This window comes from Carcharodon carcharias, chromosome 2, assembly GCF_017639515.1.
Source record: "Carcharodon carcharias isolate sCarCar2 chromosome 2, sCarCar2.pri, whole genome shotgun sequence".
Taxonomy (NCBI): domain Eukaryota; kingdom Metazoa; phylum Chordata; class Chondrichthyes; order Lamniformes; family Lamnidae; genus Carcharodon; species Carcharodon carcharias.
Genome location: NC_054468.1, coordinates 3,627,097 through 3,643,361, shown reverse-complemented (window position 1 = coordinate 3,643,361; position 16,265 = coordinate 3,627,097). Strand labels below are relative to the sequence as shown.

Sequence of the window (16,265 nt, the reverse complement as noted above, 5' to 3'; positions counted from 1 at the left end):
GTGAAGGAACAGTGATATATTTCCAAGTCAACATTGTGCGTGGCTTGGAGGGGAACTTGCAGATGGTGCTATCTGCTACCTTTGTCCTTCTAGATGGTAGAGGTCGGGGGTTTGGAAGGTGCAGTCATAAGGAGTTGCTGCAATGTATCTCGTAGATGGTACACACTGCTGCTACTGTGCACCGGCGGTGGAGGAAGTGAAAGATGAAGGTGGTGGATGGGGTGCCAATCAAGCAGGCTGCTTTGTTCTGGATGGTGTCAAGCTTCTTGAGTGTTGTGCAAGCTGCACTCATCCAGGCAAGTGGGGAATATTCCATCACACTCCTGACTTGTGCCTTGTAGATGGTGGAGAGGCTTTGGAGAGTCAGGAGGTGAGTTACTGCAGAATTCCCAGACCCTGACCTGCTCTTGTAGCCACAGTATTTATATGGCTAGTCCAGTTTAGTTTCTGGTCAATGGTAACCCACAGGATGTTGATGGTGGGCGATGGTAATGCCATTGAATGCTAAGGGGAGGTGGTTAGATTCTCGCTTGTTGAAGATGGTCATTGCCTGGCACAACAGTATTTCAGTCAGTGGTCAGTCTGTGGAGCATTATTTCAGTCAGTGGTCAGTCTGTGGAACAGTGTTTTAGTGAATGATCAGTCTATAAACAGTATTTCAGTCCTTGGTCAGCCTGTGGAACACACATCAGTCAGTGGAACATTCTCCCATGGATGAAAGGGTTCTGATGAGAGGTCATCAACCTGAAACATTAACTCTGTTCCTCTCTCCATAGCTGCATTTCCTGGTATACCTCAAGGATTATGGTGGAAATTTGAGACCTGTCTTTCAATTTTGGGATCCAGTATCTGAGTAATTTGGAACATTTTATGTACTGAGTATAACAAACTTGAGAGGAACAATTCTCATTCCTAAAGCTTGACATTATTGAAGGTTTTCCTTAGCTCATGTCTGTCTCTGTTATAGACTCATTGATAGAGATTGATCACTGTGATTAGTCAATAACACCATTATCATTGGGTCATGTGACTCCCAGGATGGTAGCGGGTGAAGGGGATGGACCTTGGTGTCTTTCATCAAGCTTGTACTTTAAGCCAAGTGTTTTGAATAAATGATTGACTAACCCTTTAAATTGTGGCTGTCCATTTAAGTTAGGTTGAATTAGACAGAGTGTAGGAAGATCCTTCTCAGTACTAGTTGTGTCTGTGCTTTGGGAGTAGTTTTCTGCTGACTATCATTGATTATAGTGAGGGTGGGGACCCATAGTTGATGCAATAAATTAAATTAGAATAGCAATCTGAAAGTAGTCAAAAAACTACTTCTTAATATTTATAAATTGAAAACACAGAAAATATATTTAAAACCTTCTGGCCGTAAGTGGTGGAGCTCATCAGAATTAACCCTTTACTATAAAATTTCTGTTTATATAAATGCTAATCACATCTCCAAAATGTGGCAATGGTTTTATTCATTCTTGGATGTGGGCATCTCTGGCTAGGCCAGCGTTTCATACTCACTACCTGAGTCACCTTCTTGAACTGCTGCAGTCCATGTGGTGTAGGTACACCCACAGTGCTGTTAGGGAGGGGTTTCCAGGATTTGACCCAGTGACAGTGAAGGAACGGCGATATATTTCCAAGTCAGGACGATGAGTGACTTGGAGGGGAACTTCCAGGTGGTGGTGTTCCCATCTATCTGCTGCCCTTGTCCTTCTAAGTGGTAGAGGCTATTAGTTTGGAAGGTGCTGTCGAAGGAGCCTTGGTGAGTTCCTGCAGTGCATCTTGTAGATGGTACACACTGCTGCTACTGTGCGTCAGTGGTGGTGGGAATGAATGTTGAAGATGATGGATGTAGTGGGCTGCATCATCCTGGATAGTATCAAGCTTCTTGAGTGTTGTGGGAGCTGCACTCATCCAGGCAAGTGGGGAGTATTCCATCACATTCCTGACTTGTGCTTTGTAGATGGTGGACAGGCTTTGAGGAGTCAGGAGATGAGTTACTCACCACAGCATTCCCAACTCCTGACCTGCTCTTGCACGCACACTGTTTATGTGGCTAAACCAGTCCAGTTCCTGGTCAATGGTATTCCCCAGGATGTTGATAGTGGGAGATTCAGTGATGGTAATGCCATTGAACGTCAAGAGCGATGATTAGCTTCTCTTTTGTTGAGATGGTCATTGCCTGACACTTGTGTGGCGCGAATGTTACTTGCCACTTGTCAGCCTGGATATTGTCCAGTTCTTCCTGCATTTGGACACAGACTGCTTCAGTATCTGAGGAATTGCTAATTGTGCTGAACATTGTGCAATCATCAGCGAACATCCCCACTTCTGACCTTATGATGGAAGGAAGGTCATTGATGAAGCAGCTGAAGATGGTTGGGACTAGGGCAGTAGAAACACTGTCATATTATTAATAACTAAAAGCTGGATCCCAGGTACAAACGGTACTGGAAACGACTGCAAGGGGTTGAAACCTGAAATGCAAAGGACAGAAAGTGATGCTTCAACTTGGTCAAACCTCATCAGGAGTAACTGTGTTCAATGCTGGGCATTGCAAATCAGTTGAGATAATTTGACTTTTGATTGGGTCCAACACAGATTAGCCAAAATGATAGTGGAACTTTTAAAGTGTAAAATTGTGAGGTTAGGTTGCAAAATGTAGTTTGTATTCCCTTGCGTTTAGCTGATTGAGGTGTGATCTAATCGAGTTGCTTAAAATGATAAAAGAATTCAATCAGGTATATACAGAGAAAATATTTCCTCTGATTGGGGAAAGTCGGGAACAAGGGTACTGTGGATGTCAGGGGTCAGCGAGAGCTTTCACGATTGATAGTTTTTAGTTTTGTTTGTTTGGCTTGTCCCTTTAATGAAGGAACTTATTTTACGCGCCCCTGACGGGTGTGTTTCCAGAAGGAAGGCATGTGAAATAGGGCAGATGTCCGCCCCACCATCTTTTCGCCCAGCCCTGAGCTCACCCCCATTTTACCGGGGGGTTGGGGGTGGAGGGGGGCGCGGTGGGGTGGGGGGTGTTGGTTAGGCTTGAAACAGGCCAGTTGACCCCGATATTACACTGCCGAAATCATACAGTGGTTAACGTGGGAAGTCTAACAGGAATGGGCAGCCCAATCTTTTTCTAATTCTTCAAAGGGTGGGAAGGAAGGGGGAATTCTGTCTTTGAGGGCTGCCCTTTGTGTATCAGGCGGGGCAGACCCCCCCATTAAAAGCGAACCCCCCCCCCCCCCACCTCCGCTTTTGTCCTATCCACCTGCTGCCTTAAATTCACCATCGCCCACTCATGCCAAAACCTGCCCAATAACCCCCTTCCAAGAGTCCGGACTGACCAGTTTCTGGGAGTCACAGGGCCGTTATTGACTTCCTCGTTGCAGCCCCGACAGCCCCCACTAACCTGCTCTTGGCAGCTCCCACCACCAGGAATGATGGAGCTCCTGGGCCAATCGGATTAGCCAACAGCTCCCGGGGTCAGGACTGCTTCCCCAGCCAGGGTTACCAGTCCCATGCTGGTCTTGTTCAGCCTCATGCACGGGACAGGCTGGCGTGGAGAGACTTCGATTCTGGGCGATTAGGGACAGGCCATTCTGCCTGTTGTTGTCACACAGTCTGCAGCCGAATGCGACTGTTCCAGTTCCACAGCAATATTGCTGGCTTTGACCCGATCTCTGAAGTGATTGAATGGGACACATTTTTCTCTGTGATGTACAGCAGCTGTTATGCATTTATTGCATTTTGTTAAACTTCTAATAGTCACAGTTTTCCTGTGTTTATTTTTGCTGTCCTTTCTGAGTCTAAACTGAGCCCAGTCAATCAGGACTTGGGTGTATAGAGATAGAGATGGCTTTCCCTTATTCAGCACCTAGTTGTGAACTAGGATTGGAACTTGACCTTGTCACCAAATGTCACTGTATATTGTCAACTATTCCTTGTTCAGCCTACCAAGTCCCTTCCATCCATTCTTGAATCTGTGTCAGTCAACACCTCCATCCCAAGATGTTAATTAAGCTTGGAGTGCGTCCTCCGAATGTGCGTCCTCCGAATGTGCAGGCTTGGGAACTTGTGGTTCCCTCGCAATCCCATGGAACAAGAGTTGAAGCTCGAAGCAAGGCCATCTGAGACTGAGCTCAGTCTGGGATCACAATAGGGTTGAAATAATTCTTCTGAAGAAGAGTCATACGGACTCGAAACATTAACTCTGTTTCTCTCTCCGCAGATGCTGTCAGACCTGCTGAGTTTTTCCAGCAATTTTTGATTTTGTTTCAGATTTCCAGCATCCGCAGTATTTTGCTTTTATCTTATTGAAATAATTCTTCCTGTCTCCGCCTCTCCTTTCCTGGAAACATTGACTTGTGTTTCAGTTCTGGGTTCTAGGGTGGTAATTGGAGAGGAAGGAACAGGCAGTGATCCAGTCAGGGAGTGAGAGGGGTGGGGGTGCAGGCAGTGATCCAGTCCAGGAGTGAGAGGGGGAGGAACAGGCAGTGATCCAGTCCAGGAGTGAGGGGGGTGGGGGTGCAGGCAGTGATCCAGTCCAGGAGTGAGAGGGGGAGGAACAGGCAGTGATCCAGTCAGGGAGTGAGAGGGGGAGGAACAGGCAGTGATCCAGTCCAGGAGTGAGGGGGGTGGGGGTGCAGGCAGTGATCTATTCCGTGTGAGAGAGGGAAAAGACAGTGATCTATTTCGGAAGTGAGAAATGGGGGAACAGGCAGGGATCGAGTCAGGGAGTGAGAGAGAACAGGCAGTGATCCAGTCAGGCAGTGAAGAGGGGGGAACAGGCAATGATCCAGTCAGGCAGTGAAGAGGGGGGAACAGGCAGTGATCCAGGCAGGGATCGTGTCAGGGAGTAAGAGAGGGAGGAACAGGCAGTGATCCAGTTAGGGAGTGAGAGAGTGAGGAACAGGCAGTGATCCAGTCAGGGACTGAGAGGGGGAGGAACAAGCAGTGATCCAATCAGGGACTGAGAGAGGGAGGAACAGGCAGTGATCCAGTTAGGGACTGAGAGGGGGAGGAACAGGCAGTGATCCAGTCAGGGACTGAGAGGGGGAGGAACAAGCAGCGATCCAATCAGGGACTGAGAGAGGGAGGAACAGGCAGTGATCCAATCAGGGAGCGAGAGATGGTTAGACATGGGATACCTGGTGGGATACATTTTGGAGAGAGGCTACTCTTTGAGTGCAGATGATTTTACTGATATCTGCTGTGAATTTTCATTCCCACTGATTTCCCCTGATCCCCGGTATCACCTTGGGCTGTGCCAATATTTTTCTAACAACATTGATTGTTCTTTAATGAAATGTGACTTTAGAGTCTCTGATGCTTTCCTGCAGATGCTGAATAGCCTACGAACTGTTCTGTGTATTTGACGTGTGCTCACACAGTAATATTCCAGGGGTGAAGCTGATCAGTACTTTCTATTTTAGCCTTGTTACATAAAATTGCAGCAAATTTACACCATTGAAACAAGCCATTTGACTCAAATGACCTTTCTCAGTGTTTCTGTTCCAAACCAGTGTCCTCACACCCCCTTCTCATCTCACGCTATCAACGTACCCTTTTATTCCTTCTCCCTCATGTGTTTATTCAGCTTCCCCTCAAATGTATCGATACTAATCACTTCAACCACTCTGTGGTCATGAGTTTAACATTCTCACCACTCTCTGGGTAAAGAAGTTTCTCATGAATTCCAGATTGGATTTATTAGTGACTATCTTTATGTTGATGGACCCCAGTTCTGGTCTTCTCCACAAGTTGAACAATCTTCTCTTTGTCTACACCACCAAACCCTTTCATAATCTTAAAGATATTTAACAGATCACCTCACACAATCTTCTGTTTTTTCTAGGGAGAAGAGCCTGTTCAGTCCTTCCTGATCGGTGTTCCCTCTCAGTTCTGTTGTTGTCCTCATGAATCTCCTTCTTTTTCAGAGTCATGGAGTTGCCTCGACCATCAGCTCTTCTACTCCACAAGCTCCAATGACAACCTCTCACAGTCCAGTGATCGGACATCAGAGGATGGTTATCCCCTCTCAGCCACTTCTAACAGCCACCAAGAAAGCAGCTGCAAAGCCCCACGTGGCACAGGGTGTAGCTGTGGCCCCAAAGAGCCAACCACAGCCAGTTCCAGCCTCCTATACCACAGCCTCCACACCTGCCCGACCTGCCTTCAACGTGCAAGTTAAAACAGCACAACCCAATCCAAATTTCATGCCACAGGGGCTTCAGCAAACAGGTCCAGACCCTGCCCCTTCTCAGTACCAGCAGTATAACTTGCAGCCATCCAGGTTCCCTGAACCAGCTCCGCCGATTCAGCATTACACTCAACAGCCCCGCACCATAGACCATGGGTATGGAGCGATGCCCACACGATACCCTGACCCAGGTTATACTTACACGCCTTCACCAAGTCGTTACCTAGATCACCGACCTATGGCTCCAGCACCGGCATATGGAGTGGGGTATGCAGGTGACCCAACATATGGAGCTCAGAATACCTGGAGACCAGAAGCAGCTTATACTCAAGTCACACCTGGATCAAACACTAGTGCCTATCATCAACCAGCTCCCACCAAGAAAACCTACATCACTGACCAAGCTCCGGGACCAGCTGCACCTCTGCAGCAACCCAAGGTACAAATTCATCTCATGTTAAGAATGTTGTACATTTGCCTAAGGGTCATTTTATGTCTTTTGTTTGTGGAAGTCCCAATCCTCACTTCCCTCACTATTCCATTTACTCTCACAGGCTACAGACCTTACAAACTCAGGTTTGGTGTCATGCCTTACAGGAAACAGCAACTGTGCTTTCAGAATAGTCCGTTGATTGTAAAGTGCTCTGGAACTTCCTAAGGATGTGATAGGGTGATAAAGAAATGCTAAAAAAATAGATGGCAGGAGTTTCTGGATTGTTATTCCAAAATTCCCCTTGTAACTTCGGCAATGGGATGTTATAGGCTCAAGAAATGGTGTAAATGGCCAAAAGTAGTTCTTTATCCTGGTTCTCCAGGGTTTCAAGAGATTGAGAGGACTCAATTACAAATTATTCTTGCCACAAACAGTGGTTCCACAGAAGGCCCTAACTTTCAATTTAAGAGGAAGATAGACAATTACATGAGGGAGAAAAGAATAGGAACATAGGCCTTAGGAGCAGGAGGAGGCCATTTATTCCTTCGAGCCTGATCTGCCATTCAATAAGATCATGGCTGATCTGGTTGTGGTCCCAGCTCCACTCTCCTGACTGCCCCCTTGTCTCCCTTGTTTATCAAAAATCCATCCAGTCTTCGTAACAAAGTAAACAAACTGATAGCACACATTGAAGGAAATAAATATGATCTGATATCCATTATGGAGATCTGGCTGCAAGATGACAAGGATTGGGTCCTAGCATATAGCCTTCAAGAAGAATAGGAAGCTAGGTAAAGGTGGAGGGGTAGCACTGTTAATCAAGGATGGCATTGGTGCAATAGTTAGAGATGACCTTGGTTCAAGATGTAGAATTGGTTTGGGTGGAGATGAGGAATAGTAGGGGAAAGAAGTCACTAGTGAGAGTAGTCTACAGGCCCCCAAACAGTAACCACAATGTTGGACAAATTATGCAAGAAGAAATATTGAGTGCCAGTAATAAAGGGACGGCAATAATCATGGGCGACTTTAATCTACATATAAACTGGATAAATCAGATTGGCAGTAGTAGCCTGGATGAGGATTTCATAGAATGCTTTCGAGATAGTTTCCTAGAGCAGCTCTCCTCTCGCTGTTTTAAACTGTGAAAATCCCAGCTCTCATCTCGCTGCTTTAAACTGTGAAAATCCCGTCTCTCCTCTCGCTGTTTTAAACTGTGAAAATCCCGTCTCTCCTCTCGCTGCTTTAAACTGTGAAAATCCCAGCTCTCCTCTCACTGCTTTAAACTGTGAAAATCCCAGCTCCCTTCTCACTGCTTTAAACTGTTTAAAACCCGTCTCTCCTCTCGCTGCTTTAAACTGTGAAAATCCCAGCTCTCCTTTCACTGCATTAAACTGTGAAAATCCCGGCTCTTCTCTCGCTGTTTTAAACTGTGAAAATCCCGGCTCTTCTCTCGCTGTTTTACAGTGTGAAAATCCCAGCTCTCCTCTTGCTGCTTTAAACTGTGAAAATCCCGTCTCTCCTCTTGCTGCTTTAAACTGTGAAAATCCCGTCTCTCCTCTTGCTGCTTTAAACTGTGAAAATCCCGTCTCTCCTCTCGCTGTTTTAAACTGTGAAAATCCCGGCTCTTCTCTCGCTGTTTTAAACTGTGAAAATCCCGGCTCTTCTCTCGCTGTTTTACAGTGTGAAAATCCTGTCTCTCCTCTTGCTGCTTTAAACTGTGAAAATCCCGTCTCTCCTCTCACTGCTTTAAACTGTGAAAATCCTGCTCCCCTCTCACTGCTTTAAACTGTGAAAATCCCGGCTCTTCTCTCGCTGTTTTACAGTGTGAAAATCCCAGCTCTCCTCTTGCTGCTTTAAACTGTGAAAATCCCGTCTCTCCTCTTGCTGCTTTAAACTGTGAAAATCCCGTCTCTCCTCTCGCTGTTTTAAACTGTGAAAATCCCGGCTCTTCTCTCGCTGTTTTAAACTGTGAAAATCCCGGCTCTTCTCTCGCTGTTTTACAGTGTGAAAATCCCGTCTCTCCTCTCGCTGCTTTAAACTGTGAAAATCCCGTCTCTCCTCTCACTGCTTTAAACTGTGAAAATCCCGGCTCTTCTCTCGCTGTTTTAAACTGTGAAAATCCCGGCTCTTCTCTCGCTGTTTTACAGTGTGAAAATCCTGTCTCTCCTCTTGCTGCTTTAAACTGTGAAAATCCCGGCTCTTCTCTCGCTGTTTTAAACTGTGAAAATCCCGGCTCTTCTCTCGCTGTTTTACAGTGTGAAAATCCTGTCTCTCCTCTTGCTGCTTTAAACTGTGAAAATCCCGTCTCTCCTCTTGCTGCTTTAAACTGTGAAAATCCCGTCTCTCCTCTCACTGTTTTAAACTGTGAAAATCCTGTCTCTCCTCTTGCTGCTTTAAACTGTGAAAATCCTGTCTCTCCTCTTGCTGCTTTAAACTGTGAAAATCCTGCTCCCCTCTCACTGCTTTAAACTGTGAAAATCCCAGCTCTCCTCTCACTGCTTTAAACTGTGAAAATCCCGGCTCTTCTCTCGCTGTTTTAAACTGTGAAAATCCTGCTCCCCTCTCACTGCTTTAAACTGTGAAAATCCCGTCTCTCCTCTTGCTGCTTTAAACTGTGAAAATCCCGTCTCTCCTCTCACTGTTTTAAACTGTGAAAATCCTGTCTCTCCTCTTGCTGCTTTAAACTGTGAAAATCCTGTCTCTCCTCTTGCTGCTTTAAACTGTGAAAATCCTGCTCCCCTCTCACTGCTTTAAACTGTGAAAATCCCAGCTCTCCTCTCACTGCTTTAAACTGTGAAAATCCCGTCTCTCCTCTTGCTGCTTTAAACTGTGAAAATCCTGCTCCCCTCTCACTGCTTTAAACTGTGAAAATCCCAGCTCCCTTCTCACTGCTTTAAACTGTGAAAATCCCGGCTCTCCTCTCACTGTTTTAAACTGTGAAAATCCTGTCTCTCCTCTCACTGTTTTAAACTGTGAAAATCCCGGCTCTCCTCTCACTGTTTTAAACTGTGAAAATCCCGTCTCCTCTCGCTGTTTTAAACTGTGAAAATCCTGTCTCTCCTCTCGCTGTTTTAAACTGTGAAAATCCTGTCTCTCCTCTCGCTGTTTTAAACTGTGAAAATCCTGTCTCTCCTCTCGCTGTTTTAAACTGTGAAAATCCTGTCTCTCCTCTCGCTGTTTTAAACTGTGAAAATCCTGTCTCTCCTCTCGCTGTTTTAAACTGTGAAAATCCTGTCTCTCCTCTCGCTGTTTTAAACTGTGAAAATCCTGTCTCTCCTCTCGCTGTTTTAAACTGTGAAAATCCTGTCTCTCCTCTCGCTGTTTTAAACTGTGAAAATCCTGCTCTCCTCTCGCTGTTTTAAACTGTGAAAATCCTGGCTCTCCTCTCGCTGTTTTAAACTGTGAAAATCCTGTCTCTCCTCTCGCTGTTTTAAACTGTGAAATTCCCGTCTCTCCTCTCGCTGTTTTAAACTGTGAAAATCCTGGCTCTCCTCTCGCTGTTTTAAACTGTGAAATTCCCGTCTCTCCTCTCGCTGTTTTAAACTGTGAAAATCCTGGCTCTCCTCTCGCTGTTTTAAACTGTGAAAATCCTGGCTCTCCTCTCGCTGCTTTAAACTGTGAAAATCCCGTCTCCTCTCGCTGTTTTAAACTGTGAAATTCCCGTCTCTCCTCTCGCTGTTTTAAACTGTGAAAATCCTGGCTCTCCTCTCGCTGCTTTAAACTGTGAAAATCCCGTCTCCTCTCGCTGTTTTAAACTGTGAAAATCCCGTCCCTCCTCTCGCTGTTTTAAACTGTGAAAATCCCGTCTCTCCTCTCGCTGCTTTAAACTGTGAAAATCCCAGCTCTCCTGGGGACATAATGTTTTACAATTTACATCAATAACTGCGATGAGGGGAGCAAAGGCATGGTAGACTTTCCCCTGGTCAGGTGGGCACAGTGGGTGGGCCCGGGAGTTGGTAAGTGATGGTCCACCACCCGCTATCAGGCCCGACTTCTATTTCATGCTGGCTGGCCAGTTAGCGGCCTGACGGCGTGAATCACACACTGAAATGCTCAGCGCTGTCAGGATGGGGAGGTAGGAGGACGAGTGTGGAAGTCAGTGCATGAGCGCCAGGTGTGCTCAGTGAAATCTTTCTGAAGGCACAGAGCTGCCTCAGGGAACTGGGGATTCTTCAAATTACAGATGAAGAATTGAAAAATAAGGAAAACATGTTCCCTCATGTGACTCTGTGACATGAGCAGGGACTTGTTAAAAATAATCTTTAATAGTTTTTTTTCAAATCACTGGTTGAAACTTCACCCCACCTGCGGATGAGGTTTTGAAAAAAAATGCAAAGGCCGCTTGACCTATTCAGCTGCCCACCAACTAAACAGTTGGACGGGCAGTGAAAAATTCCATTTAATTAATTGATTAAGGGCCTTAATAGGCCTCTTAATAGTCGGTGACTTGCTCCCACCTCTCGCATGTGCCCGCCAAGCGAAATATTGCCAGAGTGCGCGATGACGTCGGGACACTTGCCCAACATCATTGTACGTTATTTTACTGCCACCCAACAAGGGAAGAATTCTAAGATAAAAACAAAAAACTGCGGATGCTGGAAATCCAAAACAAAAACAGAATTACCTGGAAAAACCCAGCAGGTCTGGCAGCATCGGCGGAGAAGAAAAGAGTTGACAATTCGAGTCCTCATGACCCTTCCACAGAACTAGTAATATTAGGAGAGGGGTGACATATAAGCTGGTTTAAGGTTTGGGGTGGCATTGTGGAGTGGGGTTGGGGGGGGCGGGGTGGGCGGTGGGAGTGCGTGGGAGGGAATTTTGCGGGGTGGGTTGTAGGGACAAGCAAGCAGTGATAGGAGCAGATCATCAAAAGATGTCACAGACAAAAGAACAAAGAGGTGTTGAAGGTGGTGATATTATCTAAACAAATGTGCTAATTAAGAATGGATGGCAGGGCACTCAAGGTACAGCTCTAGTGGGTGTGGGGTGGAAAGACTAACAGGGCATAAAAGGCATAGATTTAAAAATAATGGAAATAGGTGGGAAAAGAAAAAATCTATGTAAATTATTGGAAAAAACAAAAGGAAGGGGGAAGAAACGGAAAGGGGGTGGGGATGGAGGAGGGAGTTCAAGATCTAAAGTTGTTGAATTCAATATTCAGTCCAGAAGGCTGTAAAGTGCCTAGTCGGAAGATGAGGTGTTGTTCCTCCGGTTTGCGTTGGGCTTCACTGGAACAATGCAGCAAGCCAAGGACAGACATGTGGGCAAGAGAGCAGGGTGGAGTGTTAAAATGGCAAGCGACAGGGAGGTTTGGGTCATTCTTGCGGACAGACCGCAGGTGTTCTGCAAAGCGGTCGCCCAGTTTACATTTGGTCTCTCCAATGTAGAGGAGACCTCATTGGGAGCAACGAATGCAGTAGACTAAGTTGGGGGAAATGCAAGTGAAATGCTGCTTCACTTGAAAGGAGTGTTTGGGCCCTTGGACGGTGAGGAGAGAGGAAGTGAAGGGGCAGGTGTTGCATCTTTTGGGTAGGCATGGGGAGATGCCATAGGTGGGGATTGAGGAGTAGGGGGTGATGGAGGAGTGGACCAGGGTGTCCTGGAGGGAACAGGGATCTGCCCCTTCACTCCCATCTCCTCACCGTCCAAGGGCCCAAACACTCCTTTCAAGTGAAGCAGCATTTCACTTGCATTTCCCCCAACTTAGTCTACTGCATTCATTGCTCCCAATGAGGTCTCCTCGACATTGGAGAGACCAAACGTAAACTGGGCCACCGCTTTGCAGAACACCTGTGGTCTGTCCGCAAGAATGACCCAAGCCTCCCTGTCGCTTGCCATTTTAACATTCCACCCTGCTCTCTTGCCCACATGTCTGTCCTTGGCTTGCTGCATTGTTCCAGTGAAGCCCAACGCAAACTGGAGGAACAACACCTCATCTTCCGACTAGGCACTTTACAGCCTTCCGGACTAAATTTTGAATTCAACAACTTTAGATCTTGAACTCCCTCCTCCATCCCCACACCCTTTCTGTTTTTTCTCCCTTCCTTTTGTTTTTTTCCAATAATTTATATTGATTTTTCTTTTCCCAACTATTTCCATTATTTTTAAATCTATGCCTTTTATGCCCTGTTAGTCTTTCCACCCCACACCCACTAGAGCTGTACCTTGAGTGCCCTGCCATCCATTCTTAATTAGCACATTCGTTTAGATAATATCACCACCTTCAACACCTCTTTGTTCTTTTGTCTGTGACATCTTTTGATGATCTGCTCCTATCACTGCTTGCTTGTCCCTACAACCCACCCCCCCCCACTTCTCTCCCCCCATGCACCCACCCCCACCTTAAACCAGCTTATATTTCATCCCTCTCCTAATATTACTCAGTTCTGCTGAAGGGTCATGAGGACTTGAGACGTCAACTCTTTTCTTCAAGGGAAGAATTCTGCCTGAGGAGTTTGCAGATGGATATAGGTAAGTTGAGTGAGTGGGCAAAAATCTGGCAAGATGGAGTATAATGTGGGAAAATGAGAAGTTGTTCACTTTGGCAGGAAGAATAAAAAAGCAGAGTATTACTTAAACAGAGAATAACTGCAGAATTCGGAGGTGCAGAAGAGATCTAGGTATTCTCGTGCATGAATCACAAAAAGATAGCTTGCAGGTACATCGTAATGAAGAAATCTAATGGAATGCTATCCTTTATTACGAGAGAAATTGAATGTAAAAGTAAGGATGGAAAATCTCAGATCTGACAGCATCTGTGGAGAGAAAGACAGAATTAACATTTGGAGTCTGTAATACTTCTTCAGAGCCGACATCATCGTGAGGAAGAGTCTGAAGAAGAGTCATACGGACTCGAAACATTAACTCTGTCTTTCTCTCCACAGATGCTGTCAGACCTGCTGAGTTTTTCCAGCATTTTTGATTTTTGTTTCAGATTCCCAGCATCTGCAGTATTTTGCCTTTATGTAAAAGTAAGGATGTTATTCTGCAGTTATACAGGGCATTGGTGAGAACCCATCTTAAATACTATGTGCAGTTTTGATCTCCTTATTTAAGGAAGGATGTAAATGTGTTGGAGACGGTTCAGAGGAGGTTTACTAGATTGATACCTGGAATGAGTGGGTTGTCTTATGAGGAAAGGTTGGACAGACTGGGCTTGTTTCCACCGGAGTTTAGAAGAGTGAGGGGCGATTTGATTGAAGTTTACAAGATCCTGAACGGCCTTGACAAGGTGGATTTGGAAAGGATGTTTCCTCTTGTGGGTGAGTCCAGAACTAGGTGGCAGTGCTTTAAAAATAGGGTTTGCTCTTTTAGGACAGAGATGAGGAGAAATGTTTTCTCTCAGAGTGTTATGCGACTTTGGAACTCTCTGCCTCAGAAGGTGGTGAAGGCGGGGTCACCAAATATATTTAAGGCGGAAGTAGATAGATTCTTGTTAAGCAAGAGAATCAAAGGTTATCGGGGGTAGATGGGAATGCGGAACTTGAAACACAAACAGATCAACCACGGTCTTATTGAATGGTGGAGCAGGCTCGAGGGGCCAAATGGCCTACTTCTGCTCCTATTTCTTATGTTTTAATGCTCTTTGGAGAAGAGAATTCCACGGACTACAGATGCTCTGAGAGAAAAAAAAAATCTCCTCATCCCCTTCTTAAAAGGGAGATCTCTTACTCCTAAACTGTGTCCGCTGGTTCTAGTCTCCCCTACAAGAGGAAGCATCCTCTGGGATTCCAACCTATCAAATCCCCTCAGGATCTTGTTTGTTTCAATATGATCACCTCTCAGTCTTCTAAACTTCAATGGGTATTGGCCCAACCTGCTCAACCTTTTTCACAAGATATGCCTTTCATCCCAGCAATGAGTCCAGTGAATCTTCTCTGAACTGCTTCTAATGCAATTATATCCTTCAAATAAGGAGACCAAAGCAACACTCCACATGTGGTCTTACCAAGTCTCTGTACAACTGCAGTAAAACTTCTCCACTTTCATGTTCTATTCCCCTTGCAGTAAACACCAGAAGAATGATAGGGTGACTGAGGGAGATAACGAGGGGGGTGGGAGGAGGCTTATATGGGGCATAAACACTGACAAGAACCCAATGGACTCTTTCTGTGCTGTAAATACTGTGTACAAATTCTGCCATTATGAGAGATGACTCTACTTTTTTTATTCATTCATGGGATGTGGGCATCGGTTGTGAGGCCAGCATTTGTTGCCCGTCCCTCGCTGCCCCTTGAGATGAAGGGCAGTTAAGAGTCAACCACATTGCTGTGCATCTGGAGTCACATGTAAGGATGGCAGTTTCCTTCTCTAAAGGGCACTAGTGAACCAGGTAGGTTAATGGGTTAATTACTGGGACTAGCTTTATGTTCCAGATTTTATTAATTAAATTTAAATTCCACGGCTGCTATGAACCCATATCCCCACAGCGTTAGCCTGGGCCTCTGGATTACTAGTCTAATGACATTACCATTACACCCCCAGCTCCCTTTTTGTGTGGAGACTATAATTAACAAGCCTGAAGAGCTTCTCATGTAGTTTTGGATTCCTTGTGATATTCAATGACTGTGCCTTCGAATGGCTTCTTTCCCTAATTAATGATGAGAGACCAGGAACTGTGAGGGAGCCAAGGGATTTAGGTGTTTGTGTACACACATTAGTACACAGGTAAGAAAAACAGTCAGAAAGGTGAAAGGAAAGAGGACCTTTACCTGAAGGGGCTTGGAGTACAGAAATGAAGAAGTGATGTCTAGAGTCTTGGTCACACCCCATCTGGAGTAGCTGTGTTCAGTTTGGACACTGCACCTTAGAAAGGATATGTTAGCTCATGGGGGCGTAGCATAGATTTACCAGAATGATACCAGGGTTTAAAGGATTAAATTATACATTCCCTTGTGTAGAAGAGCAAAGAAGATTAAGGGATGATCTAATTAAGATGCTTAAGATGATTAAAAGATTTTAAAGGACAGGTGGAGAGAAACTATTGCCTCTGGTAGGGGAGTCCAGAACAAGGGGGCATAACCTTAAAATTAGAGCCCGGCTGTTCAGAGGTGAAATTAAGTCAACTCTTGGCTCCCCACAAGAAATACAACAGCAACACCTTGCATTTATTTAGTGCCTTTAACATAGTAAAATGTCTCAAGGTGCTTCACAAGAGCATTATCAAACAAAATTTGACACTGAGCCATCAAAAGCGATATTAAGACAGGTGACCAACGCTTGAAGGAGGATTTAAGGAATGTATTAAGGAGGACAATGTGAGACCGAGAGGTTTAGGAAGAGAATTCCAGAGCTTAGAGTCCAAGCAGTGAAAGGTACAACCACCAATGGTAGGGCGATGCTCAGACATCAGAATCGGAGGAGCGAAGAAATCTCAGTGAGTCATAGGGCTGAAAGAAATTGGAGATAGGGAGGGTTGTAGGGGCTCAAGGAGATTACAGGGATAAGGAGAGTTGTAGGGCTCAAGGAGGTTACAGGGATAGGGAGGGTTGTAGGGTGGAGGAGGTTACAGAGGTAGGGAGGGTTGTAGGGTGGAGGAGGTTACAGGGGTAGGGAGGGGTGTAGGGTGTAGGAGGTTACAGAGGTAGGGAGGGGTGTAGGGGCTGGAGGAAGTTACCAAGATAGGGAGCGTTG

The 16,265-nt window shown here is 45.6% G+C and overlaps 1 protein-coding gene across 3 annotated transcripts in view; it reads left to right on the top strand.

Annotated features, from left to right (window-relative positions):
• The window catches only part of LOC121292992 (LIM domain containing preferred translocation partner in lipoma), a 525,780-nt gene that overhangs the window by 364,491 nt on the left and 145,024 nt on the right, over positions 1 to 16,265 (top strand). For all 3 annotated transcript variants that reach the window (XM_041215543.1, XM_041215524.1, XM_041215533.1), the window contains exon 6: positions 5,937 to 6,638. In XM_041215543.1, the coding sequence (XP_041071477.1) occupies positions 5,937 to 6,638 (702 nt within the window). The remainder of the gene's footprint in view (positions 1 to 5,936; positions 6,639 to 16,265) is intronic.